Here is a 22,640-nt window from a genome sequence, read left to right as displayed (position 1 = left end):
CCCCTCGGAGCCGGAACTGCTCCCCTCCGGGCCCTTCTCCCCGCCCCCCCGACCCCCAGTGTGGCGTCACTTCCGCCAGCGCGGGGTCGCGCGCCGGGAGCGTCCCCAGAGCCGGGAGCGCGCCTGGCGGATGACAACAAATTCTTTGCGCCGCGGTGGTGGAGGTGTCCCCCTCAGCCCCTGCCGCGTCTCAGCGCCCTCTCTCGCACCTTTTGCCTGTGCCCACTAGGACCCCCGCGGAAGCCCCCGGGCCTGGGGCGACGGGAAGTCCTCCGCCTTGTCCCCGCCAGGCCTAGCGCGGGCGGCGCAGGCGATGGGGTCGCCCTGAGGGACGCCTGGCGCCTTGAGGGCATGGAGGGGCCACCTCGGGCTTAGGCCCCGCCGCGGTCTGGGGACGCCGGCCGGGACCCGAGGCACCGCCGCCGCGGCCTGGAGCCGAGCCTGCGCCCCCAAGGCCAGAGCCGCAGCCCCCGCCGGCCCAGCTGCCAGCCCTCATCATGCCTTGGCCGTTTTCAGAGTCCATCAAGAAGAGGGCCTGTCGGTACCTCCTGCAGAGGTACCTGGGCCACTTCCTGCAGGAGAAGCTGAGCCTGGAGCAGCTCAGCCTGGACCTGTACCAGGGCACCGGGTCCCTCGCCCAGGTCCCCTTGGACAAATGGGTAAGAGCTGCCGGCGGCCAGCCGGGCGGGACTCGCTCCCCTCCTCGGGCGATTTGAACGAGTGTCATCTAAGACTGGTGACGTTCCCTGGGAATTGTTTGAATCCAAGTGTGGCAGGGCTCAGAGAAATGGGTTCAAGTCTTGTTAAATCTGTTTCTAGCAAGTTTGCGCCCCCAAATCACGTGCTGCGGAAACTGAACAGAGGTAGTGAAGTCTGCACTATGCGAATGGGTTGAGTCAGTGGTTTGGGGTCTGGAAGCTGGCCGGAAGGGGTCCATCGGAGGAGGTGACCAGTGCTGCCCCTCGGGGCAGGAGGGGTCGCGGGGTTCTGTGGCATACAAACCCCGTTTCATGCGATGACACTCCGGAAAGATTAAGGATGAGGAGGGCCTTTGGGGATGTCAGAATTCCCAGTTACTCCTTTATTTATTTTGGGTTGGCTACTCGAACGCCGCGGTCCCGTGACAGCGTTTGCCATCTGGAAGAAAGTTAGGTGCAGGCCTCTGCCGGTTTGCCTGCTTTTACTTGACGATAGGTTAACAAGGCCAGCCTGGGAATGGTTGTGGCCCTAGTAGTGCCGTTTAATTATGCCTGTTTGCTTCACGTGACAGATCGTAAACGCAGGTGTTGCGAAAGCACTGAAGCTGCAATTTTCAGACATTTTAAAACCTGTTATCTATTTATCCTCCAGAGCTGTGGGTTGACTCATTGTGTCTTACAGGTGCTTCATGTGTATTTCAACGCGCCGCGTACAGTTGTACCTGCATTTGTATGTTCAATGCATAGTGTTTTGCTTAAAGTATATTCAGCTCTGAGTTTGACAAGAATAGAGTGGCTTTATTTATTGCACTAGCGTTTGCTGCTTACGGTTTGAATTGGTTTGTACCTTTCTAGAATTTTGCTATCCTAAAAACATTCCTACACAGTTTACATTTAGGAAATCATAAACATAGGTGACTTTCCTATGATAGTTGTGCCAAACGAAAGGAAACCTTGTTTTCTTCCTGATTTAAGGAAGAAGCTTAAGTGTTTTTTTTCCTTTTATGTAAGAGCATTTTTAACAGAGTAGTGACTTCCTTAGCCATAGAAACCTAAAAAACTCAAATTATGGTAACACCTCATTATGACCTTTAACTTGTACCAATATGAATAAGCATATAATTTTATCAGTAAGTAGATGACTTAAACGAGAGAGGGTACACAGGATAGTGGAAAGAACCCTGGTTTGAGTAGCAGAAAGACCTAGTCCCACATCAGGCTAGCCCTGGCTGCCACAGTTAGCCAAGTGACAGTGCACATAATTCACCTGAATTCAATAAACATTAATGGAGTGTACACTCCTTGCCGGGCACGGGTGTTAGGGTACTGTATGGCTGTAATTCTTACTAGAAGATAGGGATTCTGATGGATTTTTTTTTTTAATTCAACCACCCATAAATCTATACTTTTGGTACAGTTATGAATAGGCTATCTTGAAGGAGGAATGTTGGACATTTATTAATTGTCTTTTGTGGGTTGAATGGCTTTATGCATTATTCTTTAATGACTTTTCTTTTAATGATCTATAAGGTGGGGTGTTATTTCCATTTTACAGATGGAGTTAAATAATTTGCCCCAAGTCACACAACTAGCAAGTGGTACAATGAGAATTCAAACCTATCTAATTCTTAATTCATTAATCACATGGCTTCAAGCCAAGGAAAGGGTAGTTAATGTTTATTGAGCATTTATTTATTTCAGACACTCGGCTAGGCACCTGAATTAGTGTGGTTTTGTTTAATCCTCATGGGAAATCAGAGGTGGTTTTATATATATATAAATTTTTTTTTTTTTGTGAGGAAGATCAGCCCTGAGCTAACATCCATGCTAATCCTCCTCTTTTTGCTGAGGAAGACCAGCTCTGAGCTAACATCTATTGCCAATCCTCCTCCTTTTTTCTTTTCCCCAAAACCCCAGTAGATAATTGTATGTCATAGTTGCACATCGTTCTAGTTGCTGTATGTGGGACGCGGCCTCAGCATGGCTGGGGAAGCGGTGCGTCGGTGCGCGCCCGCAATCTGAACCCGGGCCGCCAGCAGCAGAGCTAGCGCACCTAACCGCTAAGCCACGGGGCCGGCCCAGAGGTGGTGATATTTGAATTTTACAGTTTGACCTCAGGATCGTTGGCAGAATAATTTATGGCTAGATTTAATCTGAAGATTATGTTTTATTCTGCTCCTTGAAGGTGAGGGATATGCCTAACAAAAATGATAATGTCAAGTAAAGCATCCAGTATACATTTGCTGTTGCCGATTTATTGATTTATTAATTATAGTGTGCTGTGTTGATGACTAAGATAAATCTTGATGTGACACTTAGATATAAACTATTCAAAGTTTTGATTCCAAATTCAGTTACTTTTGACATTTGATTTTAATGACTGTCATGACTGAAAAAAAGATACCTCACAAAGATTCATAGATCCAAATGGAAGAATTGCATCGTTGGCAACATTACTAATGTTTCAGTTCTCAACCATCAGTTGTGCACAGGATTGTGTTGAAATTGCTGTGACGTTCCCTTCTTCCTTGATCTCAATCAGTTATTCTTGCTAATTGGAAGGTATTTGATTTTTATATATGTAAAAAATTAACTTTAAAACCTATTTTTAAAAACTCTGTTCAGAAAACTTTTAGATTCACTGGAATAATCTTTCCATGTTTTCAAATCTTTTATAATCTGTGTAGATAATGACTGAAAAAATAGTATTTTTAATAGATATATTTCAGCAACAAAATCATGTAACACTGGAAATATTTCCAAATATAATTTTTCAAAATGTTCTCCCCTTAGTACAAGTATCCTTTGAAGAGCAGTTACTTTCTCACTCATTATTTATTTTTTTTTAAACTTTTTTTCTTTGGTGAGGAAGATTGGCCCTGAGCTAACATCCGTTGCCAATCTTCCTCTTTTTGCTTGAGGAAGGTGGTCCCTGAGCTAACATCTGTGCCAGTCTTCCTCTACTTTGTATGTGGAACACTGCCACAGCATGGCTTGATGAGCAGTGCGTAGGTCCACACCCGGAATCTGGGCTCCCAAACCCCAGGCTCCCTGAAGTGGAGCCTGAGAACTTAACCATTGCACCATCGGGCTGGCCCCTCTCACTCGTTATTGAAGTGATATCTTTACTTTGACAAGATAAAGTGTGTTTTGTTTTTTGGAATGTACCTGCTAGGTAGCATATACTACTGGTAGCCATCTGTCATCACATAAATGGTTAGCATATCTAGAACTCTTCTCTTTGTGTAGAAGAAAATTGCTTATCATCTTTAAATTTAACTCGTAAACATTAGGCCGTTGAAAACCCAGGAAATCAGAAAGTTATTGTCACTTCCTGTCTCTTTACAAAGATTCTACTGTTCAAAGGTCTGCTTTTATTATGTAGAATATAGTATGCTCAAGTAAGTTGCAGTGTGCTGAAGGGGAGCATCCAGCTGAGGGCACCAGCCTTCACTCTTCCCCATGGTGGAACTGCTAGTCTGATGTATGGCTGGAGTGAGGGTGCCAATGCCTATTTGTATGTTGAATATTAGTAAAACTTTTAAATCTAAAAATGTGAAAAATTTAATATAGAATGTCTAATTTTCTTCTCACATCCCTGTACATAGATCATCTGTTTTTCTTTCTGGAATATATATACCCCCCTTTGGAGATCACTACTTTAAAAGGGCTTGAAGTGGGAGGGAGGAATAGAGACAAGGGGTTTGGAATTCTTCCGCAATTGGAATGGGCTGTCTTATAAGTTCAGAAGTTTTTTTCCCATTGAAGTGGTCAAAAATGCAAAATGTTGAAAGAAGGAAATTCTCTTTGGATAGGAGGTTGGATTTGATGACTCTCTTTCCGCTCCTTAGGACTATGACTTTATTCTTGTTTTTTTATTGAAGTTTTTTCATTACTTAGTTCAGTACATTTATTGAGCTCGCAGCATGTGCCACTATGAGGGGACAGGGAATATAGCAGCGAACTAGATAAAGACCCTTTTCTCGTAGAAGTTCAGCATGTCCAGGAAGATAGACGTGAACAGTTTATTACATTGAAGACTTTAAATTTCAATTTAATAATCTTTCTGTTGCTTTGCTATTTATACTGTACTGGTATGTATAATAAAATTATTTTACATTCAAGAAACATTGATTACTAGTTATTTGCCAAATGCTGTAGTAGAGACCATTGTTACCTTGTTTTTTTCTATCTGTATGCATGAAACTCATTGATGATAATTGAAAGCAAAATGGCCTTAAACATAACAAGCAGAACTCGAAGGTATTCTACTGATAGCACACTTATTTGCTGAGGAGTTCAGGTGGCTCTGCTTAGTTTAAGAATTATCGAATCATGTGGATATAGCTTGGTGGACTAACGAGGAAAGTGTTGCCTGAGTAAATAACAGGGAATCAGCTTGGCCAGGTAGGTTGAGAATTTTGTCCTATTCATACACTGTAGTAGACTTTGGAGTTTCATGGAACGAGAGCATTTCTAAGTACCTTATGATATAGGAGAGAGGGGATTTTGCCCAAGTGCGTGTAAGACTGTATATAAGTGTAACCTCTTTGAATATCTTATACTTAGGGACATTATATTGCAGCTTCATGGCACAGTTTAAATTCTTGAACTGTTGACTCTCTCCAGAACTATTAACATTTACAATATTTTTTCTTTTAATATTATTCAATGCTGTAGTAAAACTTTCTGAACTATTGTACTTAAAGTTTAAGGTAGCCACAAAATTGAGACAAATGAAAATTTGTTGTTTATCGAGAAGAGAATTTTATCAAATTCAGTTTTCTAGATAGTTGTCTAATGTTGACAGATCCCCATGTTACAGAGGCTGTCATTGCCTATATACACTTTAAAATACTTTGGTATAGGGTCTGGCCCCATGGCTTAGTGGTTAAGTGAACGCTCTCTGCTACTGGCGGCCCGGCTTCGGATCCCAGGCGTGCACTGATGCACCACTTGTCCGGCCATGCTGAGGCGGCGTCCCACGTACAGCAACTAGAAGGATGTGCAACTATGACATACAGCTGTCTGCTGGGGCTTTGGGGAGAAAAAGGGGGAAAAAAAAAAGGAGGATTGTCAATAGATGTTAGCTCAGGGCCAGTCTTCCTCAGCAAAAAGAGGAGGATTGGCGTGGATGTTAGCTCAGGGCTGATGTTCCTCACCCAAAAAAAAAAAAAATGCTGTGGTATATTTTTAATTGTTTATTTTTATTGTATAACTAATATATGCTCCTTGCAAAAAACTCAAACAGTAAAGAAATAAAGATGATATATATATGTATAAGGAAATAGATCAAGTATGAAATAATAGCCTTTAATTCCATCTCTCGCAGAGATAACATTATGGTACAAAAATTTCAGACTTTTAATTATGGAAATAATTTATGAAATTAGCAGTTCTGAACTACTTCTTTTGTCTTATATGATGGGCTTCTTTTTAGAGTCAAACATTCTAAATTTTTCTTTTAAAACTGATATGAAAAAATGAAAAACACAAGTAGAGGGATGAATCTTGCATGAACATAGCCTGAGGCACTAGGTTGGTGGTGAAATAGCAAATACTAGTAGAGAAGGAGAAGGTTGTCCCTTGCCCTCCACCCCCCACGTGGGTGGGGAGCAAGTGGAAGAGGAGAGGAGGAGATTGAGACTGGGGTGAGAATAAGTTTTAATATGATTTTGAGGGGGCTTTGGAACATCCAGATAGAGATGCTCAGAAGGCAGTGGGAGCTATAGTGTTGGCGTTGAGGAAGAGCTGGAGATAAAGATTTGGGTTATCAGAGTATCAGTAGTAACTGAAACACTGGAACGGCACAAAGTGCATGGGCAGTATGTAGATTAGGTTGAGAAACAAAAAAGGCTGAAGATGAAACTTAGGTGAATGCCAACATTTTAAGTGGTAAAAGATTGGAAAAAAGACTGAAAGCATAAAGAGTGATATGGAAGCCAAGGAAAGTTAGAACTCCAAAAAGAGAAGTGGCCATAGGAATTAGATAGAGATGAGAATTTAAGGAAGATGAGGACTGAACAGTGTTTGTTGCATTTGTCAGTTTATTGGCAGTTAAGAGTAGTTTCAGAGGAGCTAAGGGTTAGAAGGCAGATAGTAGTTTGTGGTTTGAGCAGATAGCTACCTAGACTATAAAGAAAGAGAAATGCAGTTGATGATTAGAGGGAACATGGAGTCAAGGTAGGGGATTTTAGTTTGCTTTTGATGTGACCATTTATTAAGCACCTTCCATCTCTTAAGTACTGTACTGGGGGCTTTTATATACATTTTCTTGCTCTAAGTTCAGTGTTATCATTTCCATTTTACCATGAGTTTAAGTTACTTACTCAGGCTTAGTATTTGCGGTGCAACCAGATTTCAAATCTAAATCTTTGTGACTCCTGTATTCTTTTTGTGCACCATAGTGCTTCAGAAGATTCAAGAGACCTGAGCTTCTCAAACATTAGCAGCATTGGGTTCCCCTGGGAAGTTTGCTAACATGCAGACTTAGGCTCCTTTCCTATAGATTCTGGTTCTAAAGACCCGAAAATCTGCATTTTTAAGAAACATCCTAGGAGATTCTGATGCATGTGGTCCTTGACTGCATTTTGAAAAACGGTAGTACTAAAGGGATTGAGAATTTTTCCATTTAGTTTTAAAAGCTTGTTCTATAAGACCACCTCCCAAGCCCAAGTACTACATTTTTGAGAATTATGTTGTTAGCACATGATTTTGCTTAGCCTCCTGCAAAATCTTCCATTGTGACAATATAGTTCTTTCTTTGTCTTTGGTGAGGAAGACTGGCTCTGGGCTAACATCTATTGCCAATCTTCCTCTTTTTGCTGAGGCAGATTGGCCCTGAGCTAGCATCTGTGCCCATCTTCCTCTATTTTGTATGCTGGTCGCCTCCACAGCATGGCTTGATGAGCAGTGCGTGGGTCTGCACCCCAGATTTGAACCTGTGAACTCTGGGCTCTGGAAGCGGAGCGTGTGAACTTAACCACTACGCCACCGGGCTGACCCCCTTTCTCTTTTTTATTCTGTTTCTGCAGTGATTAATTGAAGACTTTTTGCAAGTTACTTAATTTTTCTGATCCTCAGTTGCCATATCTGTAAAATGGATGCAAAAATACCTAATTCAGAGGGCTACTTGGAGGATTTAATGCAATAATATAGGTATAAAATAGTATAATGTGGTGTTCTGTATATAGTAAATGCTAATTAAATATTAATTGGTCTAAATCAGTTCTTGCAAATTTTTTTGCTCTATTTTATCTCTATTTGAATTCTGATGCCTTGGTTTAGATTAATGAGGATGTATTCTTTTCCTGGTTAGTCTTCTGGTATGTATTAAAAAGAAACATATAAATTAATGTTTGCTTTTCTTCATACGTTCAAGCACACCTTGAATTCCTAATAGTGCTCATCATTGTACTGGGTAGGCATTGTGGAAAATAAAGAACAACAGTCAACATTTATAAAGTGTTTACTTGGTACCAGGAACTATGTTGGTAGCTTTACATGTTATGATGTCATTTATGCTCGCAATAACCCTATGAGATAGGTACTATCCCTATTTTATGGACGAGGAAATTGAGACTCAGAAGTTAAGAACTTGTCCAAAGCCACCCAGCTAGTAGGTGACTGAGCCTATGACCTGAACACATGCTATGTTTTAAAGGAGTGTTCTTCAGTCATGTTTGCTCAATTTTCTCTTGAATTTTGGAAAACTACCATATTCCTTGTTCATTTTAAAATTGACTTTAAAAACTTTACATTGTAAGTTTAAATAGTTGTAGAGGATAATTTTTGTTGTGTTGTAAATATTGATATAAAAATATAATTTTTTTCACTCAGTAGGATCTAAATACCCACCATTATACATTTAAAAAATGCTGAACAAGCTCTTTATTACTAGTTGAAAATTTAACGTATTTTTTCCCATTGAACTCATATATGCATCCTACTTCCTCTGCAAGGTTTTATCGTAATTTATATATTTTATGCTTGTCTTTTATTGATCAAGCTATCATTTCTCTACAGTAAGAACATGTAACTAAATTGAAATTGATCACATTTAAAATTTTCCTGTTACCTTTAAGCTTTCTTTCGCAAGTGAATATTTTCTAATGTAACATATTAATTTCTTTAATGATTCCTCCACAATTTTTTTTTTGTTTTTTAGTGGTTTTCTTAATGGTTGCTCTAGGGTTTACCATATTGATCTTAACTTATCAGTAGCTTCTTCAGATAATCTTTAGGCGTTAAGTGTTAAAATTTTTCCTCTGGATTATGTTATTACATTTATAAGTGCAGTTGATCGAAACAATATAAATGTACATTTGAATAATTGAACATAAAAACTTTTATTGGAAATATATTTCTTAATGATATGGGTGGGTTGTTTCCCCCTTTTCTCTGATTAATTCAGGTATCCATAGATGAATATACTCCCAACTAGAATTTGATAGGGCTCAGCATAAATTTCATTCTAAATTTTTAAAACAGTTATAAGTGAGAGACGCTGATGTCATAAATAAGTAGATGAGAATTGAAGGAATTTTGCAATAGCAGTATCAGTTCTTTGATTTTCCTTGAGTATCATGCCAAAGATATGTATAAGATAGGGAAAGACCAGAATACTTATTTCTGGCCCTGCCTAGAGATCTTTATACCCTAGGCAGTGGTTAGGGGAGGATTCAGGAAGGGAAAAAGATATGCCTTTTTGACTATGTGGGAGAAATGAGATTGCACTGGGAATACGGGAAAGGAGACCCAGCGTGATGCCACTGCTCTGAGTGCGTTTCTCAGGAAGGTAAGTGTTAGGAAAGAATATATTTGGAAATTGAGGATCTGGATGTTTATACCTTAAAACCATTCACGCCCACATGCTCTTTTGAAAGTCTGTAGGGTTACACAAACACTAGCGTGAAGAAAGTCTTTTAAAGTAGAGACCTCCAATGATAAAACATGAGCCAGTCCAAGTCTCAATGTTCAGCCTTAGGTTTGTAGACAAAGAATTACGACACTACCCTTATGCAAAAGCATGCAGGAGGTACCTTCCATGTAAACTGGCATTTAATAGACACTTATTTTAATTTAAAAAGTATATTTTCTGTCAAAAAACACGTTTAATTATTCTGCTAACTGTATTTACATCCATTCTGTTTTCCTTCTGTTGTAGTCTGATTTGCCTTACCACTGAAATTGCCCCCAGTAGGATCACCAATACCCTAAAATATCACTAAATCTAGAGGACATTTACAAATCTTTGACTTCTTGTTAGCTTTTGTTGCACTTGACCACTCTTCTCTTCATATTGTCTTTCCACTATTTTTGGGGACAGGCTTTCTTGATTTTCCTTCTACCTCTCTGTTTGCTTTTTTCATAGTTTACTTGGCAGGTTACTCTTTCTTAACCTGCTTCTTAAATGTTGGTGTTTATCAGGATTCTGTCCGAGGCCTCTTATCATTTTACTCCACAAAAGTTCCCAAAGGCTGTCTGTCTCTCCTCACTCACGTGGCTTCATTTACTCTGTGTTTATAATGCCCTTCTGCATCTCCAGCCCACAGGGCTCTCCTGAGCTCTAGAACAGAATATCTAGCTGCCTCCTAGACGTCTTCACCTAGATGTCTGCTCAAATGTATTCTTTGGAACTGAACTGCTCATCTTCCTCCTAACCTGCTTTTCCAGGTTTCTCTATCTCAGGAAATGGCACCACTATCTGAGCAGTTGCCCAAGCCAGCAACCTGGGAGTCATTCTTTATTGACTTTACACTTCATGATACCAATTAATTCTACTTCCTAATATATTACAAAAATCCATCCACTTCTGTCCTCAGTGTCACTATCTTTGCCAAACCAATTTCTCTAGCTTCTCTTAATTTTGCTTTCCTCCGACACATGCTCTATGGACAGCAGGAGTGGCCTGCTAACGCTTCCAGTCTCATTATGGTGCCCTTGCTTAAAATCTTTCAGTGGCTTCACATTGCCCTTGAGAGAAATTTCAGACTCTTTAACGTGAATTACAAGGCTCTTTGGATTCCACTCCCTTATCTAATGTAGCTTTATCTCTGGCTCATCACCCTGGCACATTACACTAAAGCCTAAAACAGCTTTTTTTTTTGTTTCCCCAAATACTCTTTTATCTCCAATATGTGTGGTTGTACTCTCTGAGCTCTCCTTTTTTGACTCCTTCCTCGTGCTCTTGTCTCTACCTGGACCACTTTGCCTAGCTAACTCCTTGTCCTTCTCTGGTCTCAGCTTAAAATAACACTTCCTCTGGTGGCCTGCCTTGAATCTCCAGATTAGTTTCTCTTACATGCTCAAATTGCACAGTGTATTTCCTCTGTCATGCAACTCATCACACTTTAATTATGTGTGTCTTTTGTGGTAAGCTATCTTGTAAGCTTAGTGAGGACTGGGAATCATCTTGATCTTGGTCTCTGCTTACTTTAGCCTGAGTGCCTGGCACATGTATGAGCATGTTCAGCATCTTTGAATAAGTTAACAATTTAAGTTCTTGTTCTTGTGATTTCAGAATGTACTTGGTTTTTCTCTTTAGTGTCTCAATGAGATCCTGGAGTCAGCAGATGCGCCGTTAGAAGTCACTGAAGGCTTCATACAGTCAATTTCTCTGTCAGTTCCATGGGGCTCTTTGCTACAGGATAATTGTGCACTGGAAGTGAAAGGATTAGAAATGGTCTTCCGACCTAGACCTCGCCTAGGTAGGTGTGTTATGTGTTTCTGTTTTGTTTGTTTCTGTTTTTATTCTTCAGAGATTGGAAAGATAACCTAATTGCATTAAATTCAGTATTTAATTTATTACTTAGCATTGTATTTGTGAGATTTTCAGTATATAAAATATTAAGACTTGGGTCTATGTAAGGTGTATTTGGTTGTACCTTTAGAATTCTCTCTCTTCCTGTTTATCCACAGGAACTTACGTATATAGATGATTTGGTTTATTTGTTACCAGTTATCTACAGTGACTTATGTTTTTAAGATTCAAAGTGTTGTGCTAGACAGCAAAGAAGTGCTCAAAGATTGATGGAGAAATGTTAAAAGGACATAGGATGGGCTGGAAGGGGTTCCCATTGACCAAATCTGGGAAAAAAGAATGACAATGATGAATTATAATACACTAAATAAAAAAACCCCCTAAGTCTATATTGATACAAATAAATAAATATGTAAAGGAGGCAGGGAGAAGGGGAAGGTCTTCATTGCAGTAGAATATCTACTTATAAACATAGAAAAAATGATAGAATTTCACCGTGTTTTTGGCCCCATAGTACAGTTGATATAGATGGGAATCATCAATGAATGCTAACAACATTTGGTGAAAGATTAATGAGGAGTTTGATATTTAGACGGTATCAAAATATCTCCCACTGATTATATATTATTTACGAAAGGAAAAAAGTCTTTTACAGTGGAGAAAATTGACAGTCTCCACCTTAATCTAGTGATCGAACTTAACCTCATCAGTAATGGGTCAAACTGACATCATGTGTGTCCTGATGTGCTGGACTGAGAAGGACACAATATCACTTATGTACTGTTCCTGCTAAAAGTGCTTAATCTGAATCACATCATAAGGAACCAGTCAGACGAATCCAAAATAAGGGAAATTCTGTACACTAACTGCTTGGTACCCTTAAAATACCAGTGTCATGAAAGACAGGAAAGATGGAGGAACCATTCCACATTAAAGGAGTCTAAAGATATGAATAACTAACTGTAATATATAGTCCTGTTTTTTTTTTTGCTATGAAGGGTGTTATTGGGGCATCTGGGGAAATTTGGGTATGGAATCTATGTAAGATGATATTATTGTGTCAGTGTTTCTGGGGAGTGTTAATGGTATTGAGCTTTTGCAGGAGAATGTTCTTGTTCTTAGGAGTTACATGCTGAAGTATTTAGGAGTGAGTATTATGATGTCTGTGGTTTACCTTCAGATAGTTCAGCAAAAGTATGAGAATGTGTGTGTATTTGTATTTGTGTGTGTGTGTATTTTATAAACCAATAAAGTTATGGTAAATCATCTTAAGTTCTGAATTTAAATTCTTTGAGTGACAAGTGATGTTTGTAAAGAGGTACTTGAAGAATTATAATCCCAAGTACTGTCTGAAACAACAAAGTTTAAATTATGCTTACTAGAGTTATAGCACATGTATTTTGAAAATTGGTAATCTGTGCATGGAAATCCCCCTTAATAATCTGGTATTTAATTAACAAGAATATTTTATCTTTTAACCGTGATGAATAGATATAATAATACTTCCTTATGGAAAGTCAAATATTTTCCTTTTACTTTAAAAATATTCCTTTAGAAGGGCTTTTAAATTCCATTTTGGAAGGCAATAATTTTAGTAATCTCTGTCAGTTTGTTTTGAATAACGTAAGAAAATGTGGTGGAATTCTCTCATGAGGGAAGATCTGGAAAAGGATTTTTCACAGTTCATGTATTCCTTCCTCCACGGATGCTGTTCTATCTACATTTATACTAACCTAGGTCACCTGCTACCTCTACTGATTTCCTGTTAATTCCCTCAGCTAGAAGAATTAACCTCTTCTCTTAGCTGTCATGTTTCCAGTTGACACTCAGTAGTTGCCTACTGATTCTTCTTAATCATCTCTCATTTCTTCCACTATATTGTAGGCTCTCTGAGGGCAGAATTAATAGTTATTTTATTTTTCTGTTCTCTACATCAGAGTCAGCTAACTATGGCCTGCCAGCCAGATCTGGTCTGTCACCTGTTTTTGTAAATAAATTTTTATTGGAACACTACCACACTCATTCATTTATTTATTCTCTCTGGCTGCTTTTGCACTGGAGTGAGAGAATTGAGTAGTGGTGACAGAGAACACATGGCCCACAAAGCCTAAAATATTTACTATCTGACGCTTTACAGAAAAAGTTATAGTATTTTGAACAGTACTTGCGTGTGTAAAATACCCGTTAAATGTTGAATGAATACATGAATTAGTATTTGGCAGATATATATCGTGTAATGAGAGCACATGTCTCTGGACTTTTTTCTGTGATCTGTTCTTATTTTTCTTCTCAGTTATTATAAGGTGATATTTAAATCTCAAATGTGTTATTTCAAGAAATGGCTTTGTTGTAACTATGAGAAATTATTTAGGATTAATCTGTATTTTCGGCAGCAACTGGTTCTGAGCCTATGTATTGGTCAAGTTTCATGACCAGCAGTATGCAATTGGCAAAAGAATGTCTTAGCCAGAAGCTAACAGATGAACAAGGAGAAGGATCGCAGCCTTTTGAAGGACTTGAAAAGTTTGCTGAAACCATTGAAACAGGTTTGGCATTATTGATTATTTTAAAAAATTTTAGATTTTATTTAGCAATTTAGTACCTTTATTTAGTAAGCCTTGTATAAGGAAAAATCCATTAGAGTGATTTTTAAAAGAATTACTCGTCTCACTTCAGAACTTTAGAATTGAGGTTATTTTAAATATTGTATACAATTTAATTTCATATTCTTTTGTACCCTAGTTTCCCCTTTGTTTATTTTATTATACTTACATAATGAAGGGGTTAGAATTCAACAGATAGTGTTAGTCATTGCTGCAGGTGTCTGTTGAGATGTAACGTGGTAAGTGCTCAGTAAGGCAAATATTTATTACAAACTCAAGATTTGCGGATTTTTAAGGAAAGAAATTCAACTTTTTTATTTCACAAGTTCTTATTAAACTAATTTAGTATTTATTCCTTTCATTAGAAGTTTTTATTTAGTATACATGTGATCTCATGTTGACGGTTACCTGTTTACTCTAGTGCTAAGAAGAGTGAAAGTCACTTTTATAGACACTGTCTTGAGAATTGAACATGTGCCAGAAAATTCCAAAACTGGAACTGCACTTGAAATTCGGATAGAAAGGTAAAACGTCTTATATCTGAAAACAAATGACCCTATTCTTTTCTTTTATAAATAATAAAATCTAACTCATTAGATTTCATGATGCTTTTAGAGATTAGAGGTGCTGATATTAAATTAATGTATTGCATAATTTCAGAGTAGAGTGCTGTGCTCTCCAAGTTGTGTTCTAATCCTATTATTGAAAACTTAAAGTACCAGTTGGATATAAATATATATATGTACTATGTTGAATTCAAAGCAAGTAATTCTCTTTTAGTTAATATCAAATTGAAATAATGAATATTTGAATGCTACAGAATTTAAGGCACTCCCGTTGGAATTTTTTCATATGAGCAGTGGACTATTTAGGCATGTCTCGTTAATGTAAAGGCTGTTTTGCTTTCCTGTGATCTAAGGGCTGCTTTAGTGAGAAAGGCTATAACTACTGTTTTATTGGAGGATTCTGTGAGAGTATTTTAAGGCCAATATGTACAATAGTGATTTACTTAAAAAGATATAAACACGTCACTTTTAGTTTTCTGTGTATGCCCACTTGGAGCTCTAAAACAGGGATCGATTGACATACACACTCCTGAGTGTTGATTTGAGATAGTTATTGTTCACCTGTCTTTTTTTTCTTTTTTTTTGAGGAAGATTGGCCCTGAGCTAACATTGTTGCCAATCTTCCTCCTTTTTTCCTTTTTCTCCTCAAAGCCCCAGTACATAGTTGTATGTCATAGTTGTACGTCCTTCTAGTTGCTCTATGTGGGACACTGCCTCAGCATGGCTTGATGAGCAGTGTGTAGGTCTGCACCCAGGATCTGAACTGGTGAACCTGGGCCACTGAAGCAGAGCATGCATAACCACTCTGCTACTGGGCTGGCCCCTCACCTGTGTCTTAATGACGTTTGAACTGCCAACAGAAATAAGCAGAATGAAGTGTGTACACTGAGCACCAAAGACACTTTGTATATGAATCTGTTGGGGGCATTGACCAAATTTTAAGCAGGTGCATTATGGTTTCTATCTTTCACAAAACATACCCAGTAGTGAAACAGTTATTGTTAACAGATCTTTGAAATTAGGTTGCATTACTTTAAATGGTATGGTAAAAAATATATAAAACCTCATGCATTTAGAACTACATTCTGTATTTTGTTTAAGCTGATGGTCAGTCATAAGAACTCATAGAACAGTCATAAGAATTCAAGAAATGTCATTCACGTCAGACTTGTGACCTGGAGCCGAATCTGTCTCACTATTACCAAGAGATATTTGTGAGAGAGTACAGGAATTGTTTTCCTTGAAGCTAACTTTAGGAAGGTATTAATTTTTTCTGCAAATTTAGGAGCCTCTTAAGGTTATCCTTTTTGGGGTCAAGGTCTCTTCATGAAAATAGTTACTGTGGTAAAGTGTGGTAATGCTAACCCACATTATAGGCATAGTCTAAGGAATGTTAATACTTGAAAAATCCCTTTAACTTAAAAGCTCTGTGCATTTCTTATAATTGCAAGTAGGTTTTACTAGAAATTTTATGCAAATACTCTTTTTGTTTTTAACTTTCAGAACCATATACTGTGATGAAACTGCTGACGAGTCCTCAGGAATTAATGTACATCAACCCACAGCTTTTGCTCACAAGTTACTTCAGCTCTCTGGAGTCTCTCTCTTCTGGGATGAGTTTTCTGCATCAGCAAAATCTTCCCCAGTGTGTTCAGCTGCACCAGTGGTAAGAAAAACAAAACAAAAAAGCCAAAAACTAAATCACAGATTTTTAAAAGATTTAAATGAGGGCTATTCAATTTTGCTAGGATATATAATATGTGTTAATGAGTTTTCATCTGATCTGAAAGTTAACATAAATATTCAGTAATGGGAATATATATTCTGAGATTTTAAAACACTCATATTTATAATTAATGCCTTTCCTACCAGTGCTGTATCTTAATTTGATAGAGAAACATTAGATACTGTGTCTTGGGGGAAATGGTACATTAACATCTAATATCCTTTTATGATAAAAACAGTAAAATCAAGCAATATTCACATTTACCTTTCATAGTGAATGTATTGCTGAAAATTTATCTTACAAATCTTATCTTAAAAAAGCTGAGGAACTCTGTCAAACTCTTCTAAGAGTAGAGAATCCTTTTATAAATCAGTTATTCCATAATTTGTTTTTTATGTTATTTCATAAATCAAGTTTTCTTAATTATAGAATGTCTGTTAAGTTTTCTCATTGCTATAATTTGAACAGATACTGTGCTTTTTTCATAAATTTCTTTTCCACCGTTTGCCTTTATTACCAATGTACTTTGCTAACATACTGCTGTGTGTCACGCTAGCTATAAGATACTGGTTTATCCATTGTCACATGATAGAGTTTTGCATGTTAAATATTTCATTCTTAAGTTGACATTTGTACTTTGCATTTCAATTTATTTACGCTAAAATATTTTAAAGAATTACTTTATTTTTATGGCATTATTATAGGAAACTGAGCCAAAGCTGTCACCTAGCTGGAATCCCAAAATTGTTTATGAGCCACACCCACAGCTAACAAGAAATTTGCCAGAGGTAGCACCCTCTGACCCAGTGCAGATTGGAGGGCTAATTGGTAGGTTGGAGTTGAGTCTCACGTTGAAACAGAATGAAGTACTTCCTGGAGCTAAGGTCAGTATTTGTTTTATTTTCTCTAGTAAAAAACAAACTACAAGTATTCTTTAATTTATGCAGTGACTCGCTGGTTGGTTACTATAGATTGTCCTGTAACTAGGCTATCCGGAGTCAGCGTTTTACTCTCAGCTGGTGCCTCTGTCCTTAGGTCACAGAATCCACAGGAGGACTGCCTTTGCCCTTCTGCTGCAGCTCTGGTTTTAGAGCTGCCTCTTACACTTGCTTTTCCTCATTCCAGCAGTTCAAAAACATTCAGTAGTTCACATAACTAGGAATTTGTTAAAGAATCTTTCTATCATCATAAAATTAAGTTTAAAGGAGAAGAGATTTGGAAAGCAAGAAGTTGACTGTAGGAGATGTTGAATTCCATGTGTGTAAAAATGTCCACCTATGTGAATTTTGAAAGGAATGACTGTTTTTATGGCTGTATAATATTTATGAAAAGAGATTGATTTCTTTCATGGTGTCTCATAGCTTTTTGAAGACACTGTAAAGACATCTGTACTTGTTTCTTAGGGAACAATATTGAACAGTCAGTTGGAGAATCAAGGAACTTGCATTTATTTAGTCAGTTAAATATGTATTTGTCAAGTGTTATTTTCAGACTTTGAAAACTAATTTTCTTTATGATCTCTGTAAAACATAGTTTATATTAAGAAGATATCAGGATTTATTCATTTATTTGTTTACTGATCTACCTAGCTGTAGATGCTTGAGTGACTACTGTATGCCAGGCCCTGTGCATGTTCTTGGGACAGATGTAGAGATGAGTGAAAACAGTCTTTGCCTTAATAAAAGATATTATAGGGGGTATAGAAATTGCTGTGGGAACATGGAAAAGGGAGCCACTGAGTACTCGTGAATGTACATAAAAAGGTTTTCAGAGGATTGAAGAATCCGTAGGAATCCTTCCTTGGACTGGAACACCTGACTAGAGTTGGAGGAGGAGGAAGGTGGTGATTAGAATGACGACATTCCTGTTACTGATCATCCCCCTCCTCTTTGTTTACTGCTCTGTCCTACCTCAGATGGTACGAAATCCTTTCACCAGGTCTTAAGCCTCTTCCTAAAATAACGTGATGGGATTATTAATGGAGCACAAAGCCATAGGTATGTGTAAACACTACAGGGAATCCCCTGCTGTGGTAACATCCTTGGGAAAGCAATGCACTTAGGCCTCTGGGGAATGCATTTGCTATTTCTCTAAGAAGAAAGAACTATAGCAATAACTTTTATAGTTCTGTTTTGATTAATTATAGATAGTCCTCAACATTTGTATATTTGATCTTTGTGCAAACCAAAACTTTTGCACATTATGCATTGATTTGTATAAATACCTTTCAGATGTTACTTTTGGACATCTCTATATCAAGTGACAAATGAATGTCTGGAACTAAAGCATGGTGGCATTGTCTGCCAGCCAGTGTTTAATATTTGGAGATATTACTATCCTTACCTATATGATAATTTTTGTGTAATAACTAGAGTATTTGAGTACATTTTGTTCTTATTTATGAAAATGAGTGCTATATGAAAAATAAAAGTTCTAGATGTTAGCACTGAGAAACATAGATCTCATAAACTTAATACAGTGTAGACAAAGATGGCATTAATTAGGGGTGCTCAAAGTGTCAGATCTTGAGTCTCTTTGCAATGTTTATTAGACTGAAGCCTTTCAACTGTGGGTTCAAAATGTTATGAAAGATTGCATGTCTTTTGTTTTTAGTTCTCTGAGACTAGTACCCACCTCAAATAGTATGTAAGTCTGGTGTTTCACGTATTCAATTCTAGCATATGTTTTCAGGAATGCATTGTATATGAAAATAGGGGACCACCTGTATGGAATTTACAGACATTTTGTTTCAATTACCATGTTACATTGAGTTTGAAATTTGTTATTTTAGTTCTATCTTTATTTCCAGAGGAAAGTAATGTGTACTTTGTATGCCAAATGCAGAATGTACTAATAATGAAATATTTCTATGAAAATTACAAATGAAACTTGATCATTCATTCTAACAAAGGTCAGAATTATGCTTTCAATACTAAGAAATTAAAAAAACTATTTTAAAATTTGGCTTATGATCAAAAAGAGATTTTCCCACTGTCCCCAGCCTTAACTCCTTGCTGATTCATGGCCTGGGATGTCAGTGGTCAGTAAGGAGTCCCATAAAACAAGTCTTCTAAGGGCAGAATGGGCAGCCATGCCATGGAAGGAGAGGGCTTTCCATCTGGGTTAGCCTACGTTAAAATCCTGGCTCTGAATCTGTTAGATGGCCTTCTGCATATCACTTAATCTTCATGAAGCCGTTTCCTCATCTGTAAAACAGTAACAGTACTAACAACTAAAGAACATACAATGAAAGCATGGTGCCCCAGTACTCAACAAAGGGTGATAATATTATTGGAGAATATATTATATTATTAGATAATAGAAATTTCTCAAAGTCACTATGTAAATTATTTTATTTTTGTTTTTAGAATCAGAAGAAATTTGTTTTTCTCCTGGGGAAGATGCCATTTTCCAAACAGAAATGCGTTTTATTAATTGAATTATTTTTAAATTGCAAAATGGCGTAAAGGTAGCAGGAGTCAGTGTTCACATCAGAACTGAGAGGAAGTGAATGAAAAGTAAGACAGGCATATTCAGCCTATGAGAATGTGATGTGAAGAAGAGAGTAATTGCTTTCGTCAGAGTATACTCCACAGGAATCAGGATGAGTGGAATGGGGCTTTTATTTTTAGAAGGAAAAATGGACAAAGAGTTGGAAGAGGGAAAGGAAGTCCACCTGAGCCCCGCTTCCATTGGTGTTTCTGCTGTGGCTTACACTCCTGTGCCCAGCAGAGAGTGGGCTTTGGGGAACACAGTGGGCATTCAGAGAGGCACCCTTGGTAGAGAAGGTCTTCGTGTGCTCTGCTGAGGAGTGTGATCCCTGGGCAAACTTATGAAAGCCAACGTTATTTGCTCTTGGTTTGAATGAATCTTTAAGGATTATGATTTGAGTCTTTTTGAAATCATAGTGGGAGTGAATATTGTACCACTGCTACTTTAATATTCTTTCTTAGAGACTATGTCTTAAGACTCCTCAAATACTTTAAATACTCAGAGAACTTAGAGACAAAAAGTGACATTGGACTTGCCAACAGGGAATTTCTCAGAAGGATTTTGTCTCTTAGAATAACAGTTTGGTGGCCTTTAATTCTTTTCATTTCGATTGCGTTAATTAGTTGAGAGAATTTAGGTGAAGGAATCTAACACTAAATAATCAGTATTCATCTCAGTGCATTAAAATATACTGGGATTTCAGGGGCCGGCCCCATGGCGTAGCGGTTAAGCGCACATGCTCTGCTGCTGGCGGCCCGGGGTTCGGATCCCGGGTGCACGCTGAGGCACCGCTTGTCAGGGCATGCTGTGACGGTGTCCCATATAAAGTGGAGGAAGATAGGCAGAGATGTTAGCGCAGGGCCAGTCTTCCTCAGCAAAAAAAGGAGGAGGATTGGCATGGATGTTAGCTCAGGGCTGATCTTCCTCACAAAAAAAAATATATATATACTGGGATTTCAGGTGGTGAAGTTATAAAGAGTGTTCATCCTGAATAGTTTTTTTTTTTTTTTTTGAAGTTGGATATTGATGGACAGATAGACTCTATTCATCTTTTCCTGTCGCCAAGACAGGTACACTTGCTTTTGGATATGTTAGCAGCTATTGCTGGACCAGGCAAGTATAACTCTGTTGTTACTATTTTTAATTCTTTAAAACTTTCTAGTTATATAATATACATATAGGAAATTCTATTATTATATAGGATTGTGTGAAATTAAAGATGTATTGTAAATAAGAATCCTAAATAGTTGAATTTGATTGGATCTTTCTAATTTTGTTACCGTGGCACAAATTAGCATTCACATTATTTGTGTTACGTTCTTGACTTTTTTCAAAATTCCTAAGTGGGGGATAGTACTTCATACAACTGAGAAAGTGTAATTCTTGAACACAGTAAGTAGCACACATTTTTTTTTTTTTTTTGGGTTGTACATTTTTATTGATGTTTTAATGGTTTCTAACATTGTGAAATTTTGGGTTGTACATTTTTGTTTGTCCATCACCATATATATGACTCCCTTCACCCCTTGTGCCCACCCCCCACCCCCACTGCCCCTGGTAACCACAGTCCAGTTTTCTCTGTCCATGTGTTGGTTTATATTCCACATATGAGTGAGATCATACAGTGTTTGTCTTTCTCTTTCTGGCTTATTTCACTTAACATAATACGCTCCAGGCCCATCCATGTTGTTGCAAATGGGACGATTTTGTCTTTTTTTTACGGCTGAGTAGTATTCCATTGTATATATACACCACATTTTCTTAATCCAGTCGTCAGTCGAGGGACACTTAGGTTGCTTCCACTTCTTGGCTATGGTGAATAATGCTGCAATGAACACAGGGGTGCATAAGCCTCTTTGGATTGTTGATTTCAGGTGCGTTGGATAGATTCCCAGTAGTGGGATGGCTGGATCATAGGGCATCTCTATTTTTAATTCTTTGAGGAATCTCCATACCGTTTTCCATAGAGGCTGCACCAATTTGCATTCCCACCAGCTGTGTATGAGGGTTCCTGTTTCTCCACATCCTCTCCAACATTTGTTGTTTTTTGTCTTGGTGATTATAGCCATTCTAACGGGCGTGAGGTGGTATCTTAGTGTTGTTTTGATTTGCATTTCCCTGATGATTAGTGATGTTGAGCATCTTTTCATGTGCCTATTGGCCATCTGTATATCTTCCTTGGAGAAGTGTCTGTTCATTTCCTCTGCCCATTTTTTGATCGGGTTGTTTGTTTTTTTGTTGTTCAATTGTGTGAGTTCTTTATATATTATGGAGATCAACCCCTTGTCAAATGTATGTTTTGCAAATATTCTCTCCCAGCTGGTTGGTTGTCTGTTCATCTTGATTCTGGTTTCATTTGTCTTATAAAAGCTCTTTAATCTGATAAAGTCCCACTTGTTTATTTTTTCTTTAGTTTCCCTAGTCTGGGTAGGCATGTCATCCGAAAAGATTCCTTTAAACCCAATGTCAAATAGTGTGTTGCCTATATTTTCTTCTATGAGTTTTATAGTTTCAGGTCTCACCTTCAGGTCTTTGATCCATTTTGAGTTAATTTTTGTGAATGGCGATAGCACATGGTCCACTTTCATTCTTTTGCATGTGGCTGTCCAGTTTTCCCAGCACCATTTATTGAAGAGACTTTCCTTTCTCCATTGCATGTTCTTAGCACCTTTGTCGAAAATTAGCTGTCTGTATATGTGTGGTTTTATTTCTGGGCTTTCAATTCTGTTCCATTGATCTGTGCGTCTGTTTTTGTACCAGTACCATGCTGTTTTGATTACTATTGCTTTGTAG

At 38.0% G+C, this 22,640-nt stretch overlaps 1 protein-coding gene across 3 annotated transcripts in view; it reads left to right on the top strand.

The window, feature by feature from the left end:
• Positions 1-136: 136 nt before the first annotated feature.
• Positions 137-22,640, top strand: part of ATG2B (autophagy related 2B) — a 75,512-nt gene continuing 53,008 nt past the window's right edge. For 2 of the 3 annotated variants that reach the window (XM_058567650.1, XM_058567649.1), the window contains exons 1-7: positions 137-659; positions 11,245-11,407; positions 13,854-14,006; positions 14,485-14,587; positions 16,133-16,295; positions 17,060-17,239; positions 20,864-20,960. In XM_058567650.1, coding sequence (XP_058423633.1) covers positions 498-659; positions 11,245-11,407; positions 13,854-14,006; positions 14,485-14,587; positions 16,133-16,295; positions 17,060-17,239; positions 20,864-20,960 — 1,021 coding nt within the window. In that variant the 5' untranslated portion in view covers positions 137-497. Of the gene's footprint in view, positions 660-11,244; positions 11,408-13,853; positions 14,007-14,484; positions 14,588-16,132; positions 16,296-17,059; positions 17,240-18,292; positions 18,353-20,863; positions 20,961-22,640 lie in introns of those variants that run through there. The other variant, XM_058567651.1, reaches the window with a different exon arrangement.

The sequence above is a fragment of the Diceros bicornis genome, chromosome 24, assembly GCF_020826845.1.
Source record: "Diceros bicornis minor isolate mBicDic1 chromosome 24, mDicBic1.mat.cur, whole genome shotgun sequence".
Taxonomy (NCBI): domain Eukaryota; kingdom Metazoa; phylum Chordata; class Mammalia; order Perissodactyla; family Rhinocerotidae; genus Diceros; species Diceros bicornis.
The sequence above is the reverse complement of the archived record's forward strand: the minus strand, read 5'-3'. Positions and strand labels throughout refer to the sequence as shown.